This window comes from Aspergillus viridinutans, assembly GCF_018404265.1.
Source record: "Aspergillus viridinutans IFM 47045 DNA, scaffold_8, whole genome shotgun sequence".
Taxonomy (NCBI): domain Eukaryota; kingdom Fungi; phylum Ascomycota; class Eurotiomycetes; order Eurotiales; family Aspergillaceae; genus Aspergillus; species Aspergillus viridinutans.
Genome location: NW_025091224.1, coordinates 1500194 through 1528071, shown reverse-complemented (window position 1 = coordinate 1528071; position 27878 = coordinate 1500194). Strand labels below are relative to the sequence as shown.

The 27878-nt window shown below is 48.1% G+C and overlaps 13 protein-coding genes across 13 annotated transcripts; 5 read left to right on the top strand and 8 right to left on the bottom strand.

Moving 5' to 3' along the window:
• Positions 1-3494: 3494 nt before the first annotated feature.
• Positions 3495-4007, top strand: Aspvir_009549 (DUF1993 domain-containing protein; the record flags this gene model as incomplete). Its single annotated transcript, XM_043272690.1, has 1 exon — positions 3495-4007. The coding sequence occupies one exon, from the start codon at positions 3495-3497 to the stop codon at positions 4005-4007; it is 513 nt and encodes a 170-aa protein (XP_043128625.1).
• Positions 4008-4175: 168 nt separating this feature from the next.
• Positions 4176-4709, bottom strand: Aspvir_009548 (uncharacterized protein; the record flags this gene model as incomplete). Its single annotated transcript, XM_043272689.1, has 3 exons — positions 4176-4186; positions 4241-4308; positions 4372-4709. The coding sequence occupies 3 exons, from the start codon at positions 4707-4709 to the stop codon at positions 4176-4178; spliced, it is 417 nt and encodes a 138-aa protein (XP_043128624.1).
• A 911-nt stretch (positions 4710-5620) lies between these two features.
• On the top strand, positions 5621-6492 carry Aspvir_009547 (uncharacterized protein; the record flags this gene model as incomplete). The annotated part of the gene is made up of 2 exons (XM_043272688.1): positions 5621-6262; positions 6292-6492. 2 exons carry the CDS (start codon positions 5621-5623, stop codon positions 6490-6492), a joined length of 843 nt encoding a protein of 280 aa, XP_043128623.1.
• A 173-nt stretch (positions 6493-6665) lies between these two features.
• Positions 6666-8764, bottom strand: Aspvir_009546 (putative MFS transporter Liz1/Seo1; the record flags this gene model as incomplete). Its single annotated transcript, XM_043272687.1, has 13 exons — positions 6666-6756; positions 6809-7036; positions 7090-7205; positions 7252-7307; positions 7354-7457; positions 7507-7551; positions 7603-7727; positions 7776-7881; positions 7931-8117; positions 8171-8249; positions 8301-8439; positions 8488-8545; positions 8596-8764. 13 exons carry the CDS (start codon positions 8762-8764, stop codon positions 6666-6668), a joined length of 1503 nt encoding a protein of 500 aa, XP_043128622.1.
• A 592-nt stretch (positions 8765-9356) lies between these two features.
• Positions 9357-11042, bottom strand: Aspvir_009545 (putative FAD dependent oxidoreductase; the record flags this gene model as incomplete). Its single annotated transcript, XM_043272686.1, has 5 exons — positions 9357-10157; positions 10215-10361; positions 10412-10685; positions 10733-10855; positions 10909-11042. The coding sequence occupies 5 exons, from the start codon at positions 11040-11042 to the stop codon at positions 9357-9359; spliced, it is 1479 nt and encodes a 492-aa protein (XP_043128621.1).
• A 596-nt stretch (positions 11043-11638) lies between these two features.
• On the top strand, positions 11639-12920 carry Aspvir_009544 (TauD/TfdA dioxygenase family protein; the record flags this gene model as incomplete). Its single annotated transcript, XM_043272685.1, has 3 exons — positions 11639-12082; positions 12142-12683; positions 12740-12920. 3 exons carry the CDS (start codon positions 11639-11641, stop codon positions 12918-12920), a joined length of 1167 nt encoding a protein of 388 aa, XP_043128620.1.
• Positions 12921-13168: 248 nt separating this feature from the next.
• Aspvir_009543 (uncharacterized protein) lies at positions 13169-14011 on the bottom strand (the record flags this gene model as incomplete). The annotated part of the gene is made up of 2 exons (XM_043272684.1): positions 13169-13669; positions 13727-14011. 2 exons carry the CDS (start codon positions 14009-14011, stop codon positions 13169-13171), a joined length of 786 nt encoding a protein of 261 aa, XP_043128619.1.
• A 2063-nt stretch (positions 14012-16074) lies between these two features.
• On the top strand, positions 16075-16383 carry Aspvir_009542 (uncharacterized protein; the record flags this gene model as incomplete). Its single annotated transcript, XM_043272683.1, has 2 exons — positions 16075-16165; positions 16244-16383. 2 exons carry the CDS (start codon positions 16075-16077, stop codon positions 16381-16383), a joined length of 231 nt encoding a protein of 76 aa, XP_043128618.1.
• Positions 16384-17814: 1431 nt separating this feature from the next.
• On the bottom strand, positions 17815-18712 carry Aspvir_009541 (RTA1 domain-containing protein; the record flags this gene model as incomplete). The annotated part of the gene is made up of 2 exons (XM_043272682.1): positions 17815-18473; positions 18541-18712. The coding sequence occupies 2 exons, from the start codon at positions 18710-18712 to the stop codon at positions 17815-17817; spliced, it is 831 nt and encodes a 276-aa protein (XP_043128617.1).
• A 598-nt stretch (positions 18713-19310) lies between these two features.
• Aspvir_009540 (uncharacterized protein) lies at positions 19311-20548 on the top strand (the record flags this gene model as incomplete). The annotated part of the gene is made up of 2 exons (XM_043272681.1): positions 19311-19376; positions 19436-20548. 2 exons carry the CDS (start codon positions 19311-19313, stop codon positions 20546-20548), a joined length of 1179 nt encoding a protein of 392 aa, XP_043128616.1.
• A 112-nt stretch (positions 20549-20660) lies between these two features.
• On the bottom strand, positions 20661-22016 carry Aspvir_009539 (uncharacterized protein; the record flags this gene model as incomplete). Its single annotated transcript, XM_043272680.1, has 1 exon — positions 20661-22016. One exon carries the CDS (start codon positions 22014-22016, stop codon positions 20661-20663), a length of 1356 nt encoding a protein of 451 aa, XP_043128615.1.
• A 342-nt stretch (positions 22017-22358) lies between these two features.
• Positions 22359-24713, bottom strand: Aspvir_009538 (uncharacterized protein; the record flags this gene model as incomplete). The annotated part of the gene is made up of 5 exons (XM_043272679.1): positions 22359-22893; positions 22951-23292; positions 23346-23671; positions 23725-24513; positions 24576-24713. 5 exons carry the CDS (start codon positions 24711-24713, stop codon positions 22359-22361), a joined length of 2130 nt encoding a protein of 709 aa, XP_043128614.1.
• A 732-nt stretch (positions 24714-25445) lies between these two features.
• Positions 25446-27014, bottom strand: Aspvir_009537 (uncharacterized protein; the record flags this gene model as incomplete). Its single annotated transcript, XM_043272678.1, has 6 exons — positions 25446-25851; positions 26003-26071; positions 26121-26238; positions 26292-26438; positions 26494-26725; positions 26787-27014. 6 exons carry the CDS (start codon positions 27012-27014, stop codon positions 25446-25448), a joined length of 1200 nt encoding a protein of 399 aa, XP_043128613.1.
• Positions 27015-27878: the final 864 nt, after the last annotated feature.

Here is a 27878-nt window from a genome sequence, read left to right as displayed (position 1 = left end):
TAAAGCTATTAGCTTATATATATACTAGTTAGATACTCCCCTAGGGATATATAATATATTCTATATTAGCCTTTTATATCCTACTATAAGTAATCTATTCCTAAATTAGTTAAATAGTAATTACTAGCTACTAGCTATACTAGTTAATAGTAATACTAAATATATAGTTAAAGAGATATTATAAAAGTATAAGAAGTAGATTAAATAAGGCTATTAGAGGGAGTATCTTATTAAGTAGATAGATTATAAATAATCTATATAAGAGCTAGCTATTAACTTTACTAATATAGTAGTACTAGATATATAGGAGAGCTGCTAGCCTTAGTTTAAAGGGGGGGGGGGGGGTAGTATAGTAGGTAAGGCCTACTAGGTACTTATATTTATTAAGCCCTTATAAACTACTTTAGGTACTAATAAACTCCTATCTTATATTATATAACTTTGTTATAATTAATATACTAAATAACTTTATTATATAATCTTATTTAATATTTATATACCCCTTTTTATGTTCAGCTGCTGCAGCCCTAGTTAGAACTCTTTAGTAATTTCTTACTATCTGAATCTAGGTTATAGATTCACATGGCTTCTAGCCTGTGACAACTATGGTTCCATCTGCAAATCTTAATTAAGGTCCTTTAGCCTCTACTATAGCCCCTTAATCTCTTATTTATAGGGTCCCTAGGATTAAATTAGTCCTATTACCCAGCTTTAGTACTATATATATATAGACTAAATATTAGTAGTTACTACTAATATCTAGAGTAAAATAGATAATTATTAAAATAATACTTCCTATTATACTAATATAATTTTCTAGATTAATAGGCTTAATCTTAATCTACTCTAGTTATAGCTTCTAAGTAAAGTATTTAGCTATAATTATATAAGATATATATCCTATATTAGATAGGATTCTATAGTTATATTCCTTATTAATTATACTAGATATAATAAATTTAGAAATATTAAATCTAATAATCTTTTAAAATTATCTATAATTAGCTAGTATATCTTCTTTCTTAGGATATAGATAATATTAGCTTTTTAGTTATATTAATTATTTAACTAGCCTCTATAAGAGTCTTTTTATAAAAGTAGCTAGTTTTCTAACTTACTAGCTTTATCTATAGACTCTAGGGTTTATAGATTTATTTTATTATCTTTAAGTATAGATCTAATAATTTATAAAGTATATAGTAGCTTTATTTCTCTACTTAGGGAAGGGATAATACCTAGGTATTAATAGCTTTTAATTATATAATCTAAAGCTTTATATTATAGATATCTTCCTTCTATATAATAATAAGATTATTTAGTTTTATTAATCTATTTTATATATTAATACTAGTAGGCTAGAGTTATAGAGAAAGGCTCCTAATCTATAATATTACTAAGACTTAATATATTTAAGGCTAGATTTACTAGGAGTATAGATATATAGGTAGTATAATTATAGTTTATAATTTATATATTTCTTCTATACTATTTAGTCTAAATTATTCCTTATATATAGAAGGCTTTAATTTAATCTATAATTATCTATAGCTATTAGTAATATTCTTTAAAACTAGCTTTCTTAGCTATACTAAAGAGTTATATTTATATCTCTATATTTAAGATACTATTAATAAAGATTTACTTTATATTATTAGTCTAGCTATAACCTCTAGCTTCTATTAGTAGCTAGTTAAAGTCTACTAATATATTATAAAAGAGGTAATTACCTTATTATAGATAGTATAGTTCCTCTATAGCTTTCTCTACATAGTTTCTATCCTAGAATATAAGGTTAAGCTAGTTAAATATATAATCTAGGTTAGCCCTTATTATAGTATTATTCTAAGTATATTAATCTATCTAAGAGCTTATTATAGTAGTAGCCTAGTCCTTAAGCCTAGTAAAGATATACTATATATAGTTATAATAACTACTAAATATAAGGTAGTTAACTTCTAGCTTTTATAGTAGATTAGAATAGAAAATATTATATATAGCCTTATTAATACTATTATATTAGTTAGGGTCTAGTAGAATTAGTTTAGGCCTTCTTACTAGCTTATCTATAGGAGTAGTAGTAGGGATAGGTACTATAGGCATAGCCTAAGAGATAGGTACTACTTTTATAGAGGTAGTATCTACTAAGGGGGTAGTAGTAGCTCTCTATATTTTAATTTAAGTTATCTAATTTATAATCTTTTATAGCTACTAAGCTATTTAGGCTATAAGGTCTACTTATATAGCATTCTATTATTATAGGTATTCTTTATTAGGTCCCTCTAGGGATATTAATATCTATAATAATATATTATTATAATTTATACTATCTATACAGTCTGGTTCATCTGGTTTAGCTAGTTTATCTAGTTTATCTGGTTCATCTAGTTCATCTGGTTTGTCTGGTTCATCTGGTTTATCTAGTTTATCTAGTTCATCTAGTTCATCTGGTTCATCTAGCTGGTTTGGCTGGTTTAGCTATCTCTTACTAATTCTATCTAGCTATCTTACTAGTTCTATCTAACTATCTATAAGTAAGTAATTTCTAATATCATGGGCTAGAAGCTATATAAATCTATAACCTAGATTTAGATAGTAAGAAATTACTAAAGAGTCTCTAACTAGGGCCACAGCAGCTAAATATAAAAAGGAGAGTATAAATAATAAGTAAGGTTATATGACTACTGCTGTCCAGGTTAGATAGGAGTTTATTAATACCTAAGGCAGTTCACAAGGGCTTAGTGAGCATGAGCATCCAGCGGGCCCTGCCCACTACAATAGAGGGGTGTAGTAAGTATAAATAAATAAAAAGAGCTAAACTAGAAGAAGGAATTTTATAAACTATAGCTAATTATTTAGCTAATTATTAAGTGATTATTCAGCAGTATCCACCATTATTTCTTTATGATAAGAGTAGATGGGGATTAGGATTAGTGCAAGATATATACTAGCGGCCACTAGTGTCTCTGCGTGCCAGGGGGCCCCTGTTGCTGGAATCTGCTATCCAACAGCGTGGATCCGATGAAATGACGAAACAATAGTATAGCAGATGCTCGCGGTGTCAATAACATTTCAGAGAGGAGAGGAATATAATGTACGCATTAGATATGAAGCTTTACAACTGTGCAATTAACCTTCGGCTAACACGGGCCGTTCTTTCTTCAATGTGGCCTTTTCACCAATCCAGCTGAACAAGACACGTGTAGGTTGCTTGGGTCAGCAATATGATGGTGAGACGTCCGCAGGTTTCTACATCTGGCAATTGACATTACAAATCATGTTATTCTAGGTTGCACTGGAAATTCTATTGCTTTGTAATTCGGATAGATTGAAAACATTCGACCGTGGTAGGTCTCGTATTGATGGCGGGGTTTGGATGTTGATCCGTTGGTGAGCATTCAGATAAATGAGCAGGAAGTCCATCGTTTAGTTAAAGACAACCACACCAAAGATCATAAACGCAATAACTACTTGTTTTCACTAAAGACTTAAGCAAAATGACCTCCACTCTCTATACCTACACGGTCCCCACCTACCTCAAGGGCCTGGAAACCCTCACCCTCCTGCTCAAAAAGGCCGAAGACTATGCCAAGGAGAACAACATCCCCCTCTCCGACTTCGTCGAGGCCCGTCTCTGCCCAGACATGAAACCTCTGAGCTTCCAAGTCCAATCCGTCAGCAACACTTCCAAGAACTCCGTCGTCCGACTCGCCGGAACCGAAAACGTGCCTATGGAAGACAACGAGACTACCTTTGAAGAGTTCTACGCTCGCATCAACAGGACCATCGAGGTGATCAAGGCTGTGGATCCTAAGCTCTTTGAGGGCAAAGAGCACACGGAGTTCCATGTGAAATTTGGCTCGTATGAGGCGACCTTTACCGGGGAGTCGTACGCTAATCGTTTTGGACTGCCGAATTTCTTTTTCCATTTGAACATTGCGTATGCGATCTTGAGAAGTAAGGGAGTGCCGCTTGGGAAGTTTGATTATCTCAAGTATTTTAATGCGTGATCTACTGTGGTGTTTTGTAAGTGGAACAAGTGGAATAGGCGGGATGAATCATAAAGTCGTTACACATTATGCTACAAATACAGATTCTGAAACAAATATCGTATAGTACATCACTTGAAACGATAAAACAACCACTATGTCCTCCCGTCGTAGATGACTGGCGTTTGATCAGACATGGCCTGTCCTCGTTAGTGGCATTGACATGGACAGCCAGGCCAAGAGTCAAAACTTACGTCCAAGAGGCTTAGCTCTCTTCGAGATGGACCTGGCCTGATACTGCTTATGCTTGGCCAGTCGTGCCCTACCAAAGCCAATCAGTGCTCCCGTACGGAATACCTCTGGTACACAGCAAGCAAGAACTTACTCTTCAGCCGCCTCGTACTCGAGTCGTTTCACATGGTCCTTGGCTTCGCGCACCGCCATCCGGGATTCCCTCAGAGCCCGATCGGCCGCTTTCTCTGCAGACTCGGCCCGGAAGACCTGCTCCTTGGCCGCCGCAATGGAGGGGTCTTCATTGTGTCGGCTGAGCAAACCGCGACGGTGGGTGTGTCCGCTCGAGTAGCTACCCGAGGAACGGCGAGAGGAGTGGCTGGAATGCGAGTTACGACCACCGAATAACCCGTGGCTGCGTTGGTTGGGTTCCTCGATGCTACGGGCCGAGGAGGAGGAGCTGGATACTGAATTGCGGTGGAAGAGAGGCATGTTGCTCTTACTGGATGAGATAGAGGGTTCGATTGGTTATGATTGTTTTTTTGTTGACTTGGTGATGGGCAAGGATGAGAACTGCATTTCATGATGAACAGATTGTGCGATTACTATATAGACAATCTGCATCCCGTGTGACGTCAAAGCGATGATCGCACGATAGCCACCATCATCATCCAGGTATGTATAGTGGTGTGCTGCCCTCGTCACTATGAGCGCGACGCAATATATGCGCTTCGCTGATTTGACGACGGTCAGATTCTCATCAAGTCTTCCTTGTTGGTCCTTTCATTGCTCGTTCGTGGTTTTTTGCTTTTCTGCCTGACATCATCATTCTTGGCCTGGTTATCCTCTTTCTAGAAAACCGCCAGGTTATAGTCTATACCGTGTAAGTTCACTATTCGTGACACCACTTCGACGAATTCGACGCAACGAGGCTGTTTGTGTTTGACAGCTTGAAAAGCAACCAGAGGAGGTCATCAGTCATTGTCGACGATGATGGGGCCGTGGAGGTGGCGAGTGTCACGGTGATCGACAACGATGCCGTCACTGTCAAAGCAGCGACCAATTGATTGGATACAGCAACGGGCCATCTTGACCTATCAGTATCAGCAAGATAATTGGCTAGTGTGCCCCTTTGGGAGATGAGCGAGGCTGAGCATGAAAGAGCGCTAATTCAGGCTGACGGGCGAAGTGTCGTTGTTTTGATTTGGCAAGTGAATTGTCGGTGACTCGAGTCATGTGATTGATGCCTTGTCAGGCACTCAGGCTTCACTTTTGTCAGCCGCTATCTAGACTCTGTAGCTTATCTGCCAGATAAATCTCAAAATCGCAAAGAGGGTGGTGTGCGGAAGACGGGTCCCGTACCATTTCATATCGGACTGAATCACGGCTGCCTCACCGTCCAGATGCTGGTGGAGGTGAGTCTCCGTCGCAACCTTGCGCAGTACCCGCTGCTTGATGTTTTTGTTGGGTCCGGCCTTGTGCGCTGGCCTTGCACCGGCGTCTGCATCGCCCGCTTCTTCACTAGCAATTTCGGCCAGCCGGCCTTTTGCTTCGAACGTGACCACGTCGATCTCATCCTTGCCACTTACGAAAAAGTGCAGAAGGCACTCTTCAACACCCATGGTCGCGCTTCGATAGTCACGGAGCACCTTCGACACATAATCGAGGAACGGTTTGGCGTCTCCGAAATCCCGGACGCGTTCTTCTTCTTCCCGGAGCAATTGGGCGGTCTCGGTCTGCGGAATCCTTTCGTCTCCACGCTTTTGGTCCGCGATGAGCTTAGCTCTACCCCTGTCCAGCTTATAAATGATTACAAGGAAAACGAGAAGCAGGCATACCTCGACGCCAAGAACAAATTTGAGGAGCTGACCGTACGCGAGCGCTTTCAGCTGTACCAGGAGGTCCTCCCCGGGGCAGAGTCTGGAGAAACCCCTGTCCCTGATAGAAGCGAATTGAGTACCTTCATGTCTTTTGAGGAATACGCTCGCTTCAGAGAATCCACCGACAACCATCTGCGAGTTCTGTACATGAAGTTGATGTTCCAGGTGAAACTGATATCAAACTTACGGAAGAGGTCTCGAGCGCGCTGGAAAAGGTGCAGTCCCAGATCGATTATCCGGTGGGGAATAATGAACTCAAATGGATACTGCAGCTTTATGCCAACGAGCCGCTGAGACTCCTTGGCGGGTTGAGTCTGGTGGACAAGCGGTTCTTGCCTGTTGGGGTGTTGGCGATGGTCAAGGGAAAGAGGTTCACCTGGCAGATGGTGTTGTAATGTACTGTCTGGCGATTGATACTTGTGGCGGACTTTTGAATCTGCATTTACCGGCGTCTATAAAAGCTTTACCTCATTATAGACTTTCATGAACAGTGGTATCATAACGCTCCATTCACTCTGTATACTTTCCCATTCCCCAACCCTCTCCAAATGCCATTCGCATAGTCCAACTACACCTTAACCACACCTCCATCCTCCGAATCTACCCCCGGTAAACTGTCCTCACTCTCGCGCTCCGTAGTGTCGGCTAGCCTCCCAGCCCTACAACAAATTAGCTCAATTACTCCACGTCACAAGGCCAAGGACCACTCACCTCTCATTCTTCTCCCTCTTTTCCAGCCTAACCGTCACAAAAGTCGCTATGATAAGTATACCAGACAAAACCGTCACCGTGACGAACCCCTTCCGGTACCGCGGCGCCTCAACCTGCCGCCAAACAACCTGCGGCAACCACGCCTGAAACACGTACGCCATCTCATTCATGCTGCCTACCACCAGCGCGCGTTCCTCGTTATCCTCGGCGCATATCTCATGTGCCCATCTATTGCCTTTAGTTTGGTATGTAAGTAAAGTGAAAGGGGAGACGGGACGTACGCCATTAGAAGACCGCTTAGGCCGTACCCTGCACCGGCAATGATGTAGCAGGTCCATTTCCAGCCGTTGGGGATATCCCATATAGCGAGAGAAGTGTAGGAGATGATGTTGATTATCTGCATTGTTAGATTGAGGGACTACTGTCTATAAGTGGGAGCTTACAGCGCCGAATATGACGGGTGGCCATCGCTTTCCGTCGAGGATGGAGTCGGACGTCCCTATCTTGTCAGAAGGTATGGGAGGTAGAGAATGGAGCCTGCTTACAAGCGTAGATCAGAGTGGTGACAACCTGAACAGCCCCGGTGGTAGTTGGATAAGCATTAATCTGGCCGACGGAGTACTTGGGGTCTTTCGAATGTTTGAGGTACCTGTTTGTTAATCAGTATATGTACACAATGACAGGGGATAACTGCTCACTGTTGGAATATAGGCTGGGACCCTGCAGCACCGTTGTTGAAACACCTGGCCGTGTCAGTTGTCGGCGCCAATCGGGCTCTGTGGATATAAACATACAAGTACAGCAGTGTCAGCAGATAGATATGCCACGACGAGATTATCTTCTTCAGCTTCTTCCTGGTCAGAGGCCCTCTATTCTTCCGCCCTTCCAGCTGCATTCTTTTCTGTGACAGCGCAACTTCCTGCACACGTCAGCAGTTGCAAGCTGATGCGACAGCAACTCAACCCACCTCCTTGGTCAAATACCACGGGTTCGAAATCTCCGGCACATCAGGCAGAATGAAGAACCCACTCAGCGCGACCGGAAGCGAAATGACACCGTCGATTATAAACAACCTGGACGGTCAACTTGACTCCTCCAGGATGCGTTGCAGTTACAACATACCACTGCCAACCCTTGAACCCGCCCCTGCCACCAAGATGATATACGCCCGCCATCAGGTATCCAGAAAACATGCTCGCAATCCCACTACTCGTATGGAAAATGCAGGATCGCTTCGCCAGCTCGTCTTTGCGGTACCACGAGCCGATGATGTACTGCATGCCGGGGTAGAATGTGCTTTCTGCGAGCCCTGTTGCTGTTACTATCCACCCGTACAGTGGGATTATGATCACAATCACGTACCCACAAAAAAGCGCAGGATATAAAATTGAGTTGGGCTATTGCAGCGCGCCATTGCGAACGTCAGAACCGTCCATAGCAGCTGTCTGCGTTAGCATCAGACAGTCTAGGGCGTAGAATATGGTACCGATACCTCCATCGCCGGAATCCAATATCTGGGCCGGATACGCGTCAGGAGCAAATTGCTGGGTATCTCGCCAATCACGTAGCCGACCGTCCAGCAGGTCTGCATGTAGTTGAGCTGGTTGCCATACATGCCAAGGTCTTCTTTCCTGTACTCTGTCAACGATAGTTGTCGAGGACGAGGATAAACAACATACATCCCAGAGACAAACGCATTATTGATGTTGACTTGATCGAGATACTTGATGAAATATCCTTGCATCTGCCGTCAGCTTGATTACATGATTCACTGTTGATGTACTAACCAAGGGAAGCGAAAGTTAGTATCGCTGTGTCCAGCTTGAATAGCAGCTTGCGCTCTTCGGGCGACTTGTCGAACGTGTCCCAGATGTAACTGATCCATTTCCGCTTCGGGCGTTCCTGCGGAACATCGTCGACGACTCTTTCGTCAATGACTGCCGGTGAGGGGGCCATAGTATGTAGATGGTTGTTGAGCAGCTGTGAGGCTCTTGCTAGTAGCAGAAATGGTGCTTGAATCCGAGTTTAAGAATCAGCGCATTTTTAACGGCCACTGTCATTGAACAAGCTCTCCCAGTAGTTGACAACAACCAACTTTTATTACATCCAGTCGGCTCCCGCTGAGCTTGTCTCTATCTTGACACTACTAGGCAAGCCAAGGTGGGACGTTGTTGCTAGGGTGGATTCCTCATTGTCGGTAGGGCTTGCGCAATTTGGGTTGAGGTAAGCATAAACATGTTGTGAGTGGTCATGTCAAGAAGCCTGCAAGATGCCTGCTGACTGGCTCGTGCTAATGGCGAGACACAGATCATCAAAGCTCGCCATACTATTGTTGGATGATGTGCCAGCCACACCAATGCAAATCGCTCCTTAGGGTCCAACTACGTACACGTGGGGTACAGGAAAGTAGGCAGGGAGTATCCCACTTGTATATGCCCCACAACCGGATAGTTCATGGCAGATGTTTGGAGGAAGGGCCTTAGATTGAGGAGAACGCGGCTGGCGGCAATTGTCTAAATGCAGTTGATAATTACACCATCTTCACGACTCAGCTACACATCTCTAACACCGGGAACTCGCCCACCCCACTATCCCTCCTCGCTCCGCTCCCAAAAATTTGTTTCAGTCGCTCACTCTGTGCTTCCTTCGCCTCCAACCATGTCTTAGTGTGTCCTTCAATGGCTGCTAATCCGTGAGAAGCCCGAGCCTTATTCACCCAGCCCAAGATATCCGCTACGTAGTGCTCCTCCACATTCCTGAGTGAGTGGAATCCCCGTCCACTCCCCTTCGCCTTGATGCGAGCAAGATATTCCGCCCTCATCTCTTCGGCTGGAGGAAGCTGAGCAATGCCAGAGAAGACGGCTGCAACAGCGATGGCTTGGAACTCAAACAACGTGAATGTTGCTGTGTAGTATGGGACGCCTACGAACACCAATGTCGGGTCGGGGATGTAGAAGATGTCCTTGTGAAGGTTATGCACCTGCGTACCGTCCGTCACAAGAACTGTTTCATTTGCATCGGCGGGGGAGGTCGCATCATCGTGATATTCCTGAAGAAAGGGCAGAGTAATGTGGTAGCCCGTACAGATAATTATGCCGTGAATACCGCATAGCTTCTGGCCTGACTTGAGGTGGACAATCAAGGGCAAATGCTCATCTTCCAGTAATATCTTGTTGCTTTGCAACTCAAATCTTGCGATCTCGCTGATTCTTACTCCGTTTTCAGGAAGTACCGAAGCAGCCAGGTCAAATTCACCATTGCGGGTGCTCTGATATACGCTTTTGGCGATTGGTCCTATCTCACGAGCAATGTCTGTCGAGGATACGCCACCGCCGATGAGGAGGATGTTCTGTAAATCTCAGCATCTTTGGCAATTTCCACATAACCCTTAACCTGGGAGGCTCACCTTGTTTTCAAATCCGTCGGGCCTTCTGTATCCCTTTGAATGAATGATCCGAGACGCCCATAGTGCCTTCGCTTCTGATAAGCCAGGAATGTCGGGAATACGTGGCGCGTGGTAGTGCCCAAAGGCAACGACGACTGCGTCAAATGTCTGCAACAGTCAGCCCAGTCCACAATGCAGTCTGACATGATAGCTCCTACTTTGATGTGCTCCTCCTCTTGCACAACTTCACCTCGCTCATCTTCGCAAAGCGTGGACCAAGAGACCTCCCATCGGTCGTCCTGCTTGCGCAGCCTTTTCACCCTCGCACCATAGATAGTAACACCATCAACGCCGGCATTCCTTGACGTATCTTGAATATATTCCTTCATGACAACGTGACTCACAATGTCAGGTGTGTCTCTTGGCCAGGCGTTAAGCTTTGTGCGCATCAAGGGTGTCGGGACATTGTTCCTGAGCCCTTCGTAGCATGGACTACTCATGTTAACACATATCCTCCGACAAGTATAAGCTAAACCTACCCAGGAGGCGCGTGTTCCAGGACACGCTTATCCCTAACATCTGATGCTTCCGCATATTGTTCGGCGCGGGAGGGACTGACGGAAGGGTAGACGGGTTCAAGGGGCTTGCGCTCGTCGTACAACCTGTAGCCTCCTGTCAGAAAGCCAGCAGCAGGAAAGGTTACGACAATACATACCAGACTCCCCCTGCAGCATGATTCCTCTCAAATACCGTAGCCTCAATCCCCGCAGCGAGCAGATGCCCGGCCGAGACAACGCCGCTGATTCCTGCGCCAATGACGGCCACGTGATGGATTTGACGGCGAGTCATTGTATTGACTGTGCTTCAATATTGCTCCAACGGCGAGAACTTGACAGGAATCCCTTATGAGTGCCCCTCTAAGCAATGGCAGGTGATCAATTCTCGAATTGCACCATTGGCGATGCGAATAACGATTGTGCATAGACTCTACAAAAATGGGGGATTTCACCGTCCCGGAAGCACATTGCCGTGTAAGTCAAGCCTATTCGATCCATGGGCTGGAAGTTAAGTTGCTTTGAAATCCATTTGTCTCAACGCCATCATATCCCTGAATGAGGATATTCGGATCTTGTCCGTATGACGGTCGAGACTGATGCGATTTGAGGGGCTTGGGAAGATAAGCAGGAATTAAGACGAAGTGAGGGGAAGGCACGGCCACGAGCGTGTCAAATATCGCGGATGAGCCCATATGATATGGTGTGGAAGGCGTAATGGGTCGTGATGATGATGTGATCGCATACACAGGCAGTGCCCACACATGCACTGGCTAATCAACTAAAGCGGGGATGGATTCAGTATTCAGTATCTTATAATTAAACCAGAATCGACACTGTCTTGCACTTCGTCCATTCCAAGGTTTGTTACGGTCATCAAATACTAGCATCATGGCTCCTGCTGCAATTGATCCCCGCATTGTCGACGTCGCAGAGCCAAGAAAGGAGACTCTTCCTCTCCCTCCTAATGCTCAAGAAAGACTCGAAAAGGCCGGCATCGATCTCTCAGCCGGATATCCGTACCGGCCTGCACGGCCTCTCTACGTGGACGATGTCTACAACATCCGAAACTATGATCGCCCTCACATCGACCCGGGATCCCGCGCCGATCCCGAGAAGAAGGCTCTGCTGTCGGCAGCGAAGGAGGTCATTCACCTCACCAAGCACATCGGAACCGAGATCGTGGGGCTGCAACTCAAGGATCTCAACGACAAGCAAAAAGACGAGTTGGGCCTTCTGATTGCGGAAAGGAGCGTTGTCTTCTTCCGAGACCAAGATATCTCCCCACAGCAGCAGAAGGAGCTGGGCGAATGGTTCGGTGAGGTCGAGGTCCATGTACGTCGTTGCATCACATCTGGCAAGTTTGCTAGGGCACTGGACTAATCCTCGTTCAGCCGCAAGTACCACAGGTTCCTGGGGTTCCCGGCGTCACTGTATTGTGGCCGGCCTTGCAGGCAGCAGAAACCCCGGCTGCGTTCCGCCGGCCTGGAGGCGCTTCCCGCTGGCATACAGATCTCGTGCATGAGCGACAGCCAGCGGGCGTCACCCATCTCCACAACGATACGGTGCCCAGCACTGGAGGGGACACCCTATGGGCAAGCGGCTACGCAGCTTATGAGAAGTTATCACCATCGTTCCGTCAGTTCATCGACGGCAAGACAGCCATTTATCGCTCGACCCACGCTTATTTGGACCGCAAGCATCCGGAAAAGGGGCCCATATATGTTGAGCGAGAGCATCCTCTTGTCCGAGTACATCCTGCCACGGGATGGAAGACTCTTTGGGTAAACCGAGCCATGACAAATCGTATTGTCGGCCTAGACAAAGCAGAAAGTGATGTCATCCTCGGGTATCTGTTCGATGTCTATGAGAAAAACATTGACATCCAAGTTCGCTTCAAGTGGACACCAAGGACAAGCGCTTTGTGGGATAACAGGTAAGTTACGAATGTGCTTCCTACCATGTACGACGTTCGATGACTGATTGTACAAGGATCACCATTCACAACGCCAGCTGGGATTACGAGGGAATCGAGCCGCGGCATGGCACTAGGGTAACCGCCCTGGCAGAGAAGCCTTTCTTTGATCCGAAAGCACCAACAAGGCGAGAGAAGTTGGGTCTTCTGGGCCCGGACGAGATCGAAGAATTGGCCAGTCACTTGGCCAGACAGTAGCGCAGGAAAACTTACTTCAATGCTTGCTTATACGGATTTCTGACGCGTCTTGGGCTGTGATGCCATGAAACTTTCGATGCTGAAACCACTATAGCTGAAGTAAATCACTTCGCGCGTAAAATGGATTAAGGCCTACTGAGCGTGCTGTCTCTGTTGGTTTCTGTGTAGTCGTAGCAAATGCTAATTGCGTGTACTGGTTTGTCAGAACCGCCTGTCGTTGCACAGTCAGCACAGCCGGGTTTATGAGCTTATTTCCGCCGGAGGACATAGGCCCAATGAAAGACTTCAGGGCTGTGTGCAAACGACGACATCTGCCCCTGTGGTGCTTTTATAGAGGTGCGTGACAAGAGAGCCCAATACTTTGCAGCATATCCGAGGTTGTCAAACCGAATGATTGAATATGAGAGCGCAACCCAGGTACTGCCCTTCTGGGTCAGCGGGACAGGGTGTAAAGCCAACAGCTCCACCGGAGACAGCGTGAGTTCTCCGGTCTCTTTCAAGATCTCGCTTATGATTGGACAAATAGATCGTGTATCGGATTCAGTTGATAGGCTGACAGATGGCGAGGTCGCAATGGCATCGCTCGTGCTTTTATCGACGACAACATCAAACGGCGCATAGCATGCCACCCCGGCAACATCGCTCCATGATCCCAGGTCGATCTGAAGCCAATGCATTGCCTGGTCTCCGTTCTTGCCGCTCTCAAGCTCCTGGCCGAGGCGGACAGCTTCCGCTGAGAAATCCACATTCTAATCAGAGAGGATGGAATATTAGTGCAATTCTCCAAAATTCCTCAACAAGAGGACACACCACAATGCAGCTTCCCGGCCAATTGCGCTTATGAAAGGCCTCAGATAGTTTGATCCCCAGTTTGGAGATGCCTGGACCGAGGTGCAAAGCACGCGGGATGGCATCGGGTTGAGGACGATGCTCCAATTCGGACAGGTAGTCTCGATCAGGATTTCACCAGAGTTCAGCCATTCCCCGACATCTTTTCCAGTCGCAAATTTGACGTCCCAGTACGCGGGATCGTCATAGTCGGGAGCGCCTGTAATTTTGGGGTACTCTGTTCGTGTCGACGTCGCTGGCATTCTCTGACGCGAATCAGGAGACACGGTCGCGTGCGTCGCTGAAAAAGACGTTGCCAAGAAGGTATAATCACGTGACTCTATAAACGTCCTCGAGAATCCAGTCTCCGAGGGCCGAAAGTTCATAAGGTTGCTCCAGAAAAGAGCAATGATTCTATGAGGCACCTGGATATATGTGAATTCGTTGGTCCGACTTTGAACGTTTTGCACAGCCTTACTCTCTGTCTAATTCTGATCTGAAATAATGTTGTACAAGTACTGCGCTCATTCGGAGGGAGATATATTTCTGAGCGCTACATAGGTTCATGCCACCTCAAGAGGCCGTCCTAACGAATGTGGCCCAGGTCACTATGGACGATCAAACCAGGCTGCGTGAACCGTCCGATATTTCAATGCTTCGTCTAGCTGGTGACTTATTCAAAGCAACCTTGAACCCTTATATTATAATTGCCCAATGGATTCCGCAGACCAAGCGTTGGCCATGGCCATGTAGCGAACTAGAGCGCTTTCTTCTCTAAGGAGATGGCCTCTCTGTTTTCGCCAGACTGTGCATTCTACTCTCTATGAGCCTGGCAGAATCATCAAGGACAATTTACTCCGAGCGGTAGATGGGATGATCCAATTAGAAGAGTTGAGCGCCCAGTCAGATGTGTCTTGAGAGCTCAGCGACACCTGGAAAAGATAGCTACCGTTCCCGTCGCGCCTAAAGCTACAGCAGACTTGAGCCTGTTGGACGATGATCTACGAGTTCTTGATAGACCACCGAGTCCACATGGAAATTGATGGGTGCTGGCGAAGGTATATTCCTTCCATAGCCTATGGTCTTACGGACATTATTATTGTATGACCCCATGCAAGAGTGGGGTGATCGAACTGTGTCATTTTCATTGCTAGGACGGTACAAGTAATAATATGATAATGCCGATACTTTTCACTATTAACAGATAGTAACCAGTGGGTATCTTCCTGAAGCTTATCAGTCTGAAGGGCTGGTAGACTACTGAAATCTGCTTGACTAATTGATGACATCTTTGACTGGAATGTGCTTTCCTGTCATTCCGGCAACGGTGACATTCCACAAGAGTCCATATCAAGCCTGAGCGGCCTTTTATGGGGAAAGAAAGGTGGAGATACTCTCACCCATGATGATAGATTTATGCAAATCTTCTTCTGGGTTGAGCTGTCGCTGCATCTCCGCACACTAAGGTGATGAGCAATCATCGAACAAGCTGCTCTTGCAAGATTCCTTCCCACAGACAGGAAGACATATGTTCATTATTTCCACTTTGAAAGCTCACCCGGACAATACCTGCGACTGCATCCATCATTGGTATATTCCTTGACTATAAATTGTGCTCTTAACCTAAGGTAACAGTGGTCAGTGGTCATTTAGCCACTTCTTACCAGTGGAGGAATGATTATGGCCCTACGCCGTGGCTGTACATCTTCCCTTCTTTTGGTAAGAAGAGGATAGAAGATAGGGCCACTCATATGTCCTATTATTGTGTAATTATGCGTTGAAGATCACCACTTGACGACTTGACCATAGCTCTTGTTGACACCAGTATTCACTCGATTCCATTGGGAAATTGTGGTCAGGGCAGTGCCTAATCGGTGGCAATAAGATACTCTGCCCTAGTAACCGTTATCCTATTGGCATGTTACTGTCTCACACGTACATTAGGTTTACGGATGGGCGTCTCTGCATCACACACCCTTCGAGGTACCCCAGATTGCCACTAGCGATGAAGAATACTGCCCAATCATTGCCAGTACAAGGGAGGCGTAGCCGTCGCAAAAGGACAGGGATATGCTGATTACCATGGGCGATGTCTACGAATCAAACGCCACCAGCCAGAATCATCGACGTCGATTCCTGCTCTACCTGGAAGCCCCTGTCGTGTGACTACCCCGCATCAGGATGGCGAGGAAAGAGTATATATAGGCTGGAGAATGCTCGTACATCCTCTCAAGAACAAGGTATCCCGTGTTTGCTAAACTCGTGACATCCTTCTACCAATACATACCTGCAAAGTGATCCCAGTCGTCCCAACTTATCATCCAAAATGTCGGCTCCAATCATCCAGAACCTATCCGCCTTGACCTCCTCCGCCAGACAGCAACTTGGTACTCTTCGAAACAGACTCTTCCAGAAAGGTATGTACTGAGATTTCCTTTTCCGACCTGGGTGAGACCGTCGTCTATGGGCCGACGACTAAAAGGTGAACTTTACAGAGAGAACGAAGACAACAGCAGGTCTTGCGCAGACCTCCTTTGCACTGCACAGGCCGGTCTGGGTAGCAGGCGGGGGTGCCATGTACACAACCATGGGCGCCGTCTACCTCACACTTCGTTACATGAGCCGACTTAGATGATCGAGCGTTACTTTGTGATGATCCGTACTCCTGGAGAGATGGAATTATTGCATTCAAGATTATTTACGACCTGCAGCTAGACAGTGTCTTGCTTCTACTTACGATCCCTTTCCTTTGTTTGGGTACCATGGCCTGGATGGCCTGATTATTGCGCCACCAGTTGGCAGGGATGGAGTTTCATGTATGTGACTTGGTCTTACATTATCTATACAACGAATACTATTCGCCCGTCATGAGGGGTTTGGATATTTCTAGCTGTTGCCTGTCGCTCTCCTCGTAAGTTACGTGGTTGTCAACTGGTAAAAGTACAGCGCGTCGCAGGATTCCTGAGGGAGGGGAAGAAAAGGGGGAGCACTAGTAGTTTTGGGCAAGGAGGTGCAACTTACATCAAGCCACATAATCATCACACCACACAGAGAGTACAAAGTACAAGCCGGAGCATTTGGTTCTCTGTTCAATAATCATAGAATAATGTTGAGTTCTAGGCGGTATATTGATGCTATTCTATCACTATCTATGCTATCTACTAGTGAGCCCATACCAGCTCTCTGTCTCCAGCGGTCGAGGCGGGCCACATCCCCAGATCCACCATAGCTTATACCGGATCCCCCGGACTTAGTGAGTAGTGACATGTACCGTACTCTGAGTCCACTCGATTCCATGATGCGTTGATTCGTACCCAAAATTGTGGACCGTGGCTATTGGCCGGTCCGATGCAACCCCGCTCGAGATTCAGCCAATCACACGCCTTTCCCGCATTCCCCAGACCCCTGGCGGACTAACCCCGCACTACGCTAACCAGTCAGATCCACTTGCCCCCCACCATTCTGTTGATTCTGAAACCTTGCCAGAAACCTGGATGGCTGTGTCTTCCGCATTCGGTTTACCAGTAGTACTTTATGCCCTTCTGGTCGGCATTCGAGGATAAGAGGATGCGTTTCTAAGCCAGCTGATTCTCTGGTCCACTCTGCCGTTGCTCCTCCCCACACAGTACTAAAGTAGTCGCATTCTTTCTTCGACCCACTCAGTTCCACTTAGACATTTCATTGCTTAAGCTGCTGGCTTAAGCTGCGATTGAGAGGACTAGCTACCAAGCGATGAGGGCTGTGGACGTGATTACCTGATTGACGACGGCTTGGTGACCAAGGGACAATATGGATTATGGTTCCCTTTATTTGAATCCCTGATTCTGCAGTGGCAGCGCCAATATCGCCCCTCGAAATCGAGATAACCAATGTCAGCAGCCTTAGGGATAGATGCAAATTGATCACCAAAGGACTAATATTTCTATCAGTGAACTTGATGACCGTTCCCTCAAATGACGTGTCTAAATTCCTTCTATGGGTAATAACTGACATATACTTCACTGACCTCGTAAACCAGTCATAAACAGCAGTTCCTCTAGAGACTCCCTCCACCGACATTATTTGATCAACCCATCCTCATATCTAGCGCCTGTGTGTGCGTGCGCGAGGCAGAGCTCTGAATGACACCTGGATGCCACACTGCCCATAACGCCATTGCAGTGACCATCGGCAGCGAGTCGAAAATGTACAGGGTCCACTCGTGGCCAAGCAAATACCCGTCCTGACCTCCGGCGTACTCGATCACCCTGAACACCGACCGAATCAAGATTAATGCACTGACGGCATCTAAAACGTGCAAGTGAGTCTTCCACGGCACGTCGGCATCAAAGACATGCCCGCTGGGAGCGCGGTTCATACGCCGCTCAAATTCGAACGACGTGACCATGAACAGCCCGAACATGACCACTTGAATCACAAGTCCCGCGATGACGATGTTGTTGCCCATGTCTGCACTCGACCCGTTCGCCATAAGACCCGCTCCTGAGCCCTGGACGAGGAAGGAGAGCACGTCACTCGTGACGAATATCTTTGTGAGCCAGTTGACGCGAATAACCGAGTGCTTCTCTGCTTGAATGCTGCGGATGAGGCGTCCGAGGACCATGTATACTGAAGCCGCAAAGAGAACCGGTCCAAGAAGAATGAAGACGCTCTGAATGATATATGGTCCAAGCTTTCCAGTCTTCCCGTGCGAGTCGACGCGACCTATATAGCCGATGATTTCAACTGAGGTGTCGGAGGTCATCAGAGCCAATTCTGTATGCGCGCAGCAAAGGGGTAACAGGTCACTTACACAATCCTCCAATGGCAAAGGGAATGCAGAACTTCGCTCGCGTCTTCCATATTTTCCAGGAATGAAAGGCAGTCATGCATACGAAGAGCAGGAGGAAGATGACAGCTGCTGGGATCGATGGCACATATTTCCAAAGGTAGTAGTCACCGGCGTATGGCTCTAACTTTGCCATTGCAGGAATACTCTGTCGCTGAAATAGCTTCGGCAGAGCGTCGTATGAGTTGGGGTGATGAGTAGAAAAGACATGGCGAAGGTGGACATGAATCGTTTATAAACTGAACACGGTGGATACAATTGCAGTCAACTAGGCAGCCTCTTTTTCAATAATAGAACTTGATCAGACCCTTCTTTGGAGGAATCGTGCTGGTGTAGACATTTATTTGCCAGTGCCGAAGCTATACGCGTATAAAGCCGAGGGTGGATCATCTTGGCGGGCAAAACCGCACATGGTCTGTGCATACGCGGACTTGCGTTCTTCCGATTCGTCGCGCGAGGCCCATTCGGTGGCAGTGTCGGTTCCTCGTATCGGCGTATCCGTTGTTCGACTTTTTCGGGCCAGGGACGGCGCACTTTTCCTTCTGAACTGCAGCGGTACTGCGAAATGTGTCTTCCTGACCCCTGAATGTCGCTTTTAGGTTTCCGCGTATTTGGAGGACCTTGTCTGCCTTCCTGCGACCAGAGCCGAACGCGACGGTCGTCCATCGAATGAGATTTCGTCCTCTCGTTAGTCTTGATAGGCTTGAAGCACGCAAGTTGAGCTGTCATTCACGATGCCACGCAGATCTCATAAGAAGTCCCGGAATGGTTGTCTGGAGTGCAAACGCCGCCATATCAAAGTATTCTATCCCGATTTCTCACGTGTTGCAATCTGGAGCATGACTAATCCTCCCTACAGTGCAATGAAAACCGTCCAATATGTTCCAATTGCACCGTCTCAGAGAGGGTGTGTGAGTATGGGATCGATGTGTTCAAGGTTACACGGCCTGTAGACTCGCCAAATCGCTCGACGGCTTCTGCGTCTCTCTCACCAGCGACCAACCTGCCGTCGGGCCGCTCCAGTCTCGGCTCGAATCCGGGAACTCCCCAAGATGCACCAGTGAACATGCTTCACCTGGAGCTTTTCTACCATTTATATACCGAGACATTTCCGGAGTTGGACCGCAGGAAGTATGCGGATCATTTCCTCAGTATTATACCGCACCTTTTAAAAGTACCCTATGTGGCGAATGAGCTGCTCGCATTCAGCGCCTTACACCTCAGCACCAAGCGTCCGGAGCGACGGGAGTACTACCGGACCCATGCCGCTCAGCTCCAGATGCATGCGCTGGCAATTTTCAAAGAAACGGACTTGGAGGTGAATCAAGAAACGTGTGTGCCACTGTTCTTCTTCTCAGTTATTCTAGGGCTCCACACGCTCTGCGATGTGCTCGTATACCGGGAGAACGATTTCGCCCAGTTTGTCGACAAGTTCGTGCATTGTTTTCGACTCCATCGGGGGGTCAGAGCAATCTGCGGGAAAGCCTGGGATATGCTACACCAATCGGTCCTCAAGCCGCTGATAGTGGACGGTCAGTCCCTCTATCAATTCGACGGTCGGCTGGGAGCGGGATGCGAGAAACTTCTTAACCTTGTTCAAGCGGCAAAGCTCGGAGATACCTTGACAAACATCTACAAACAAGCCATAGAGCACCTACAGGCCTCGACGAATGCGTTGATGGCTGCTGGATCTCTTGCCGGAAGTAGTCATGGCAGTACCGGATGGCCTGTACTTGTTTCCCCGGAATACATCGACCTGCTACTGCAGCGGCGGCCAGAAGCGCTTGTGATACTGGCTCACTATGCCATTTTACTTCATTCCTGCCGTGATTCGTGGATATTTGGCGATGGTGGTCAATTCCTCATCGAGTCTATTCGTGATTTCCTGGGGCCGGATTGGACTGAGTGGTTGGAATGGCCAATCAAAGCTCTTGATAGCCCAATCGAGCCATTGATACAGGTATTCGGGTGATGGCAACGGCATTGGGCTGATTATTGGAGCAAATTCACGCGTTGCTCGCATTATTGCTCATGCTATCAAAATTTTTTGTCCTCTAACAATGGCTATGCACTTCTCCAGGAGATTACCACATCTCTTCGAAACTGAGAGGATCACGGAACCTCTGGATCCAGATGACCCTTCCACTTGTTGGATCCATGACCGCTGAGAAATGCGTCATCTCGTTCGTTGTTGGATACGTCGCCGTCCACTGTATTATTTCCTCCGCTGTTGCGGTGATCTCATGGTTCTCAGATGTTCCTGCACTCTCTTTGCCCACGACGGTAGATGTCGAACCGACTGGGCAATCTGCTACTCGATTTCTAGAGGAGCGTGTGCGACGCAAAGGATCATGACGTGGCTTCCGACCGTGGGCCGACGTTCCAGCTTGAGCCACCTTTTTGTCCCAGTGCGCTTGCATACATGCTCTTCGCTCCCTACTATCTTGGATGAACTCGGTCATTGAGACGGCCTCTCCAGCGGTCAGCGCTGCGCCAAACGACATATCAGTGGCCGTGTCGTATGAATGGAGCTCTGAACCGAGGAAATCGTTATTTGTCGCAACGATGAACGATGAACTGGAGTCCATCCTTGCAGTCCGATGATCCTTTTCAATCACAGTGGCTTCAACTCCGTCACATAAAACCAGATACGCCGCCGTGGATGGTGTGCGCATCACCCTCTGACAGATACTGCGTAGTGTCGGCATTTCAACCCTCCGACGTCTCCTGACCAATACGCCCAGAACGCGACCAAACCAAGTCTCCCGTGGGGTTTCCCGCGGAATGATATACTGCCTCAGCATCGACGAAATAGATCTTCGCAAGCCAAGTATAACAAGAAGATGACTCCCATAGAACCGCAAATCACCCAACCACCCACTCGAATCATGGTTCGGTCGAAAATTCAACGACACGCTCAGCCCCTTCCGAACACCGGTCAACACGCCCACAAACCCAATGTAGGTGATATTCGTCGCCAGCACGGTATCGTAATCCGGGCCGCGGACATACTCAAACTGCACAAGCACGCGCCGCAACGCATCCATCCCCCAATCCAGCGTTCGGAAATGGAGCATGCGAGGCGTCGTGTCCTTGTCTTGTGCCCGGGCCGCGCCGCTCGTGCAGCCCATCAGCATATCGAGGAGAACATTCAGCGAGACGATCAGATACATCTCGATTCCGGTTGCCTGGCTGATACCCCGGATCTCCTCCGTTTCCTCGTCGGAATACACCCGACGCAAGAACAGGCGCGCCACGCGTTTCACCCATTGCAGCGAGATATTGGGTGCGATGCTCTCAACCAGACCATCAAAGAGAGCGGTGAGCGATCTGAGCTCGTTGCGATGCTTCTTGGCAACTTCAACGTATCGCTCTGCTGGGGGGCGAGAGAGATCGATCCTGTAGGTTGGAGGGACATCGCCCAGCTCCATGGTGGGCATTATGTTTGGTAGTTTTGCTGCAACTACATGGAATGATCGCTCGTATATTCTGGTGGCTTTATAATTTTCAACGTGTATCCGAGCGTTTACATTACGTCGAGTTCGTCAAGGGGGTTGATGCCTAGTTAGTGGCTGAGCACCCCGCAAGGGTCACGTGTCCGTCTGGCAACGAAACACGAGACAATCATTAGAATGCAGATCGCAAAAAGTCATCTATTATCTATCATATTGAATCATCATATAATAACGGGATTCATTCAGGGCTACCGAAAATAGAATACATAAGCCCATGAGGTCTCACCAGCCAGACCACGCTAATTTTATCACACGATCACGTGATCATCAACCGTCATTTTTATCATTCAAAGCCAGACTCTCAACCGACAGAAGCAAATCTTCCACCGTCCGTAAGTTATTCTGCGGATCAAAGGCAGGATACCTGCTCTCCAATGTATCAAGCAGAGACTTCTTCCACACACTGCGCGCAAAATATCGCAGGATGCGGGCAACCTCTGGACAAAGGTCTGTATCCGCGAACCCGGCCGCGACGAGCGCATGCTGGATCGCGCGCAGCAAGTACCTGCACACGGGGAAGGAGAAGGAGATGTACCAGAGGCCGCTGATGCAAGTCTCCAGGGACTGGCGCCAGCGGGGATCGCCGTCCTTGGCGAAGGGCATGGCGTTGAAGGCGCCGTAGGTGAGGGCGTGGTTGAGGAAGTTGGAGGCTGATTTCCAGCCGAAGGTCCGCTTGAAGAGGAATATGATCTCGCGTGTGGCGAGCTTGGCTTTGCTGGAGATGCTCAGGACGGAGGGGTTGGGTTCTCCTGAGGAGAGAATGGGCTTGCAGAGGGCGACGACGGCGAGGTGGTAGTGGAGGCTATTGCTATAAGCGACAAGGCAAGGATGGGTGCATGGGTGATGTGGTTGCACTTACTGCATGATGAAGATGTGTGGCGGTGCGTCTCTTGAAGGATGAAGCACGGGACTTAGTTCGACAAACCAGTTGTCGAGTCTTCCATGGATTAACATAAAGGTTTCGATAGTAGGAGCGGCATGATGGGAATCCAAAATGAATTCGGTGACGTCGTTGATAATCACGCTCAACTGAAACCTGGCTCTGACCGTCGAGAAGACGCGCGACGGGTAAAGAGGACCGCTAAAAGGATAGGGGTGCCAACGTTGACTGTGATCGAGAAACTCGGCGTCTGAATATGGGATTTCATAAAAAGGAGGATGGTCCAAACGCGGAGCATCATCCACTACACTTGCCGCGAGTCTGTTACGAATCAGATATGGTGCAAACAAGCTTCAACAGGGGCTGATAATTACGCCTGCCACTCAAAAAGCCCCCAGGCTGTGACCGCATGTGCTCTATTCCAGGCCGGTTCAACGGAACCCGCGCTGCGGACACCAGACAACGGCTCATACAATTTTAGCTCATTTGCCATGCGGATCGCGGCCGCCAGGCAAGACCAGCCGATTTTGTCCTTACCCAGGCAGTTGTAGGTCAGGTTCATGACAACCAGTGCCTGAATTGAGGTCAAGGTAGGCTGTGGATGTGATATCCAGAGCTGCCGGGCTTCCGACAGGAAACGGATACACATATCCATCTCCTTAAAACGATCCCACGGTCTTCGGAGACTATAGGAGTATAGCTGCGAAGTCCGTCAGGAAAGCCAAGGTTGAGGGACAGAAAGGCTCATCTTACACAGGCGTGAGCTAATACAGCATTTACAAGGAGTGGTGAACAGAACCTCGACTGGCCAGCTATCATATCAGCTAAGAACAAATGCTGATCAAACCAGGTGTAGCAGGGATAATCCCAGGTAAAATATAGAGAGAGTAGATGTGACACCAGTCGGTCACTGTCTGTGATGGTCGTCCATGGCTTCGCAGGAGCGAAGAGGATAGGCTCATCGCACAGGGCCGGCAGCCTCGGTGAGCTTATCAGCTTATGCTCTGCTGCTAAGTTCGACAAGCCGACGTGAGCATCAGCGAGTCGACCAAGGGAGACTTGGTGCAAATATTGCGCTGCTCGTGTCGGATCTGAGCTACTGCGGATGGCATTGACTACCTTGAACAGGTCTGCCGGTGCACAGTCGCGGACTCTCTCATATACAGCCCAGATGCTGTTCCAGTCTTCTGTCGACCGATCGGAAGAGCTATTTTTGAGCACAGAGACTGAATCAGTCCCGGTCTGCTCGACAGAATCTGTCGAGACCGTGCCTTGAACATCACGGGCGCATGTCTCACCCGATTCGTACCTAGTCACGGCCACCTCGCAGGCCTCGGCAGGCGCCGTTGACAAATCGGGTGGATGGCGTCTTAACAACTCAATCTCCAGCGGTTGCACCTTTTTCTTCAGAGTCGAGTTCTTACTCTCCATTTGAGCGCCTCGTCGCTTGGAACCGCCTAGGCGGCGGTGACTGCTCTCCGCGTCAAGCAGGCATTCTATGCCCAGCGACACGCATGCCGGACACGGACTTTTTCCGCTGCACTGATAGCGGAAAGAAAAGTCAACACCGGGTAGGTGGTTGGGTACATCTCGTTGAAACCTACTTTACGTTTCTTGGCACGACACTCCGAGCAAGCTGTCAAAGCGATGTGACGGCGACGTTCGAAAGTCGATATCTCCACAACTCGCGGCGTGCCAACGGAAGCGGGTGCGAGCACCGGCAACCTTGCTGCGTCCCCCATGGCGCCGGTGCTGCACTGAACGCGGCGTGATATGAGCAGTTTAGTGCCAACTATGGAGACCTCAAATTGGGGAAAGCAACTCCGCGTGTATTGTCTCCATCTGACCCAGTGCGTCTGGTGCGAAGAACTTGATCCACGGCCAAGTGGCGTAAGGTTCTCGCAGGAACCTCCGATGTGAAGCAATTTGGATCGAACACGAGATGGAGAGATCAAAGTTGTTGCCATTTGCCAAGCAAGCCGAAGGCACGTGCTTTTTAGCGCGCTCTACCATTGGCTCGCTTAGTAACGCCAAGGCACCGCCGTCCGCTTATAGAGACACAGCATTCATTCAACCTGTACAGAAGTCTGGAGTGTTCAAGAAACGGCTTTAGGGACGAGCAGAAGGCGCAGATTTAATTGTGGTCGGGAAAGTGGAAGCTGGAAGGAAGCCGGGAAGACGACGGAGGTAAGGTCACGTGGTATTTTCTTGCCTAAGGCTGTAACATAAAGGTGAACGACATATAACTGAAGGGATTATTGTGACAGTGATACCCTTGCGACTGGCATCAACATCACTATGAGCCTGGAAGAGCTCTCAGCGGAAGTTACGATCAGTTGCAGCGCCTAAACTAGTGGGCGAGGTAAGAGCCCATCGGCCATATGACTCTCGAAAGAAGACTAGCATATTATTTTGAGATATAATTGGGAAAACAAAGTCATGCTCATGCCTCGGGGATCTGTCATACATCGTGGCTATACTCGGTCATCCACTGACCGTTTGGGCCCTATACCCGGCCCAACCGCATCGATTCCCCCCTCAGTGTGCACGATTACTTCTGTTGTGCGCAGTATCCTTGAGGATGACAGACGCTGAAGACGCGGATGAGATGCCAAGTTCTCCTCGCTTCCCCCCTCAGACGCTGACAGGGATGTTCGAACAGCATCGATATGCACATTGTACTTTTGCGCTTCATGCTCTAACCGGCTGCGTCTCATGGAGCCCAATGCATGGCTCGACGACTGTCCGTAGTAAGCGTTGTTTGTTCGCTTTCGCGAGCGGGAGTTGCTGGCCAAACTCCAAGTGCTTCCGATGGCAGACTTGACGAGTGGTTTGATCGTGGGGAAACAGGCAGCGACGATGCCAACGTTGAGCTCAACGCTGTAGAAAATGTCAAATGTCAGTTCTGTGCTGGGTATCGAAGAAAATAGGTCAACATACCAGTTCCATATGAGGAATTTAGGGTCACTGAGCCACGGAACGCGAATTAGCTCTGTAGGGGCCTGAAACTGAAACTAGATGGTCAACCTACCGCCATGCATCTTTCTCCTCGAACAGCCGACCTTGGTAAACTGTTTTGGCGATAGCTGCGGCGCAGGCACTGACATTCCATGAGTTTTCCATTAGTACCTTGGGAAGAAACAACTCACAAGTACCCAAGACTAAGAATCCCCATCAAGGAGGCTCTAGTGCGCTTGTTGACTTGGATATTATAGAACATGAAAACCGGCAGAGTTGCAAAAACAAAATCAGTAACAATATTGATAGCTGTTGGAGGCACTGTCAGTAACCCCCTTTTTAGAAGAGAAGAAGAAACTTACCACTGTTGAATTCACCAATAGCTAGGTAGGTTTTGTTTGAATAACACGTTGCTTTGGCCCTTTGGGCATAATCCCACGCTGCACTGACGGGCAAGCATTGGAATATCAGTGTTAAGACACAGGCAATTGTAAAAAGTATAAGGAAGACTTTGGATAGTCAGCAGTCCGTATATGTATTTTTAGGTTGCCTGTCCAAACTTACCCAGCGCCCCGATGATGAACCTTTTGATGAACTTATTCTGCGACGCGAATCGGAGCAGAAAGAAGGCAAGCGATATCTTTACTGCACTTATCCCCAGCACAATGACAATGGCATGGAAAAATGTCCACTTGGCCAATGGCACAAAATCATACAAGCCGATATCACTGGTGTAATGGCCCAGTCCACGTTGTGTCTCTCCAATGAAACATGCAAGGACACCAAAAGCGCATGCCTATAAACGATGGATATGATTAGTACTGCCCGCCAATGACTGTCTGAAGAACACAACCTACCTGGGATATAAGGATGATGCCATCCTCAATGTCAAATCTTCGCAGAATGAACAGTCGCACGTAATAGCGCAGCACAACCAACAAGGCCGATAGACCCGTCAAAAAGCCCACAATGGCGAGAATTCGAGGCGCATTGGTAGGGCCTCTTGTGTGGAGGGGGGGTTCGAACGTAGACGTCGATTGCCGGGGAACCAAGGCCTCGAAGGCCTGGTGAATTGGACTCATCATCTCCGATCCGCCCGACCAAGATCGCGATCCTTTAAGTTCTTGGGTCTTGTCGATCTTTATCAGGAGCCGTTCATGGCAACGGAGGACGAGATCCACATGTATCCGCGGCGGGAGGGCAATCGCGCGGGGATCGGTGCAACCGTGCAAGACAGTACGATGCGTCTTGGGGCTCAAGAGTCTGGGATACTTCTGCCCTCTTATGGACAAAATGAGATTTCGGTTGGCCTAGTCGATATGCAGGAACAATTGACAGAAATATGGCTTGCCCCCGGCACTAAGAGCCTGGGCAGCTGCAGGTATCAGAATAAAGTTTTGTACGCCTGTGAAGACCAACATAGCAACGCAAGGGTTCGAGAATACGAGAGGTTCTACAGCTAACTTTCCAGTAGAATTACATATGTCGCCCCGTATTTCCAAGGAGACAGGGTATGATATCCGACAGGGGAAGGATACATTTCACTAAGTCTCAGAATAATCGGCCTACTCTCTTGACAAATCGGTGCTTCCAGTCTCGTTGAGATAGCAGGGAACAGGGGACTTCGGTCCTTCATCTCCCTTTTCCCTTGGAATTCTACTAAAGGTGGCAACCAAAAGGACCGGGGTTGTCCGAATACCCGACTCAGGTGCATATACTGCTTCTTGGCATGTTGGCATGAATCAGACTAATGTTATGGCCAATATACTGCGGACGTGAGATCCATACTAAGCATGGGACCAAGTGCCAGCCGTGCTCTAGCTTCCTCCGAACACACGGGAAGATTCTTGCTTCTGGCTTATTTGCCACGTTCAGAGGGAGGACAGCTGGATGAGAAACAAGTGGGTACCCCTCTGGAGCCCGTAAGCATGTTCTAAATCCCTCCAACT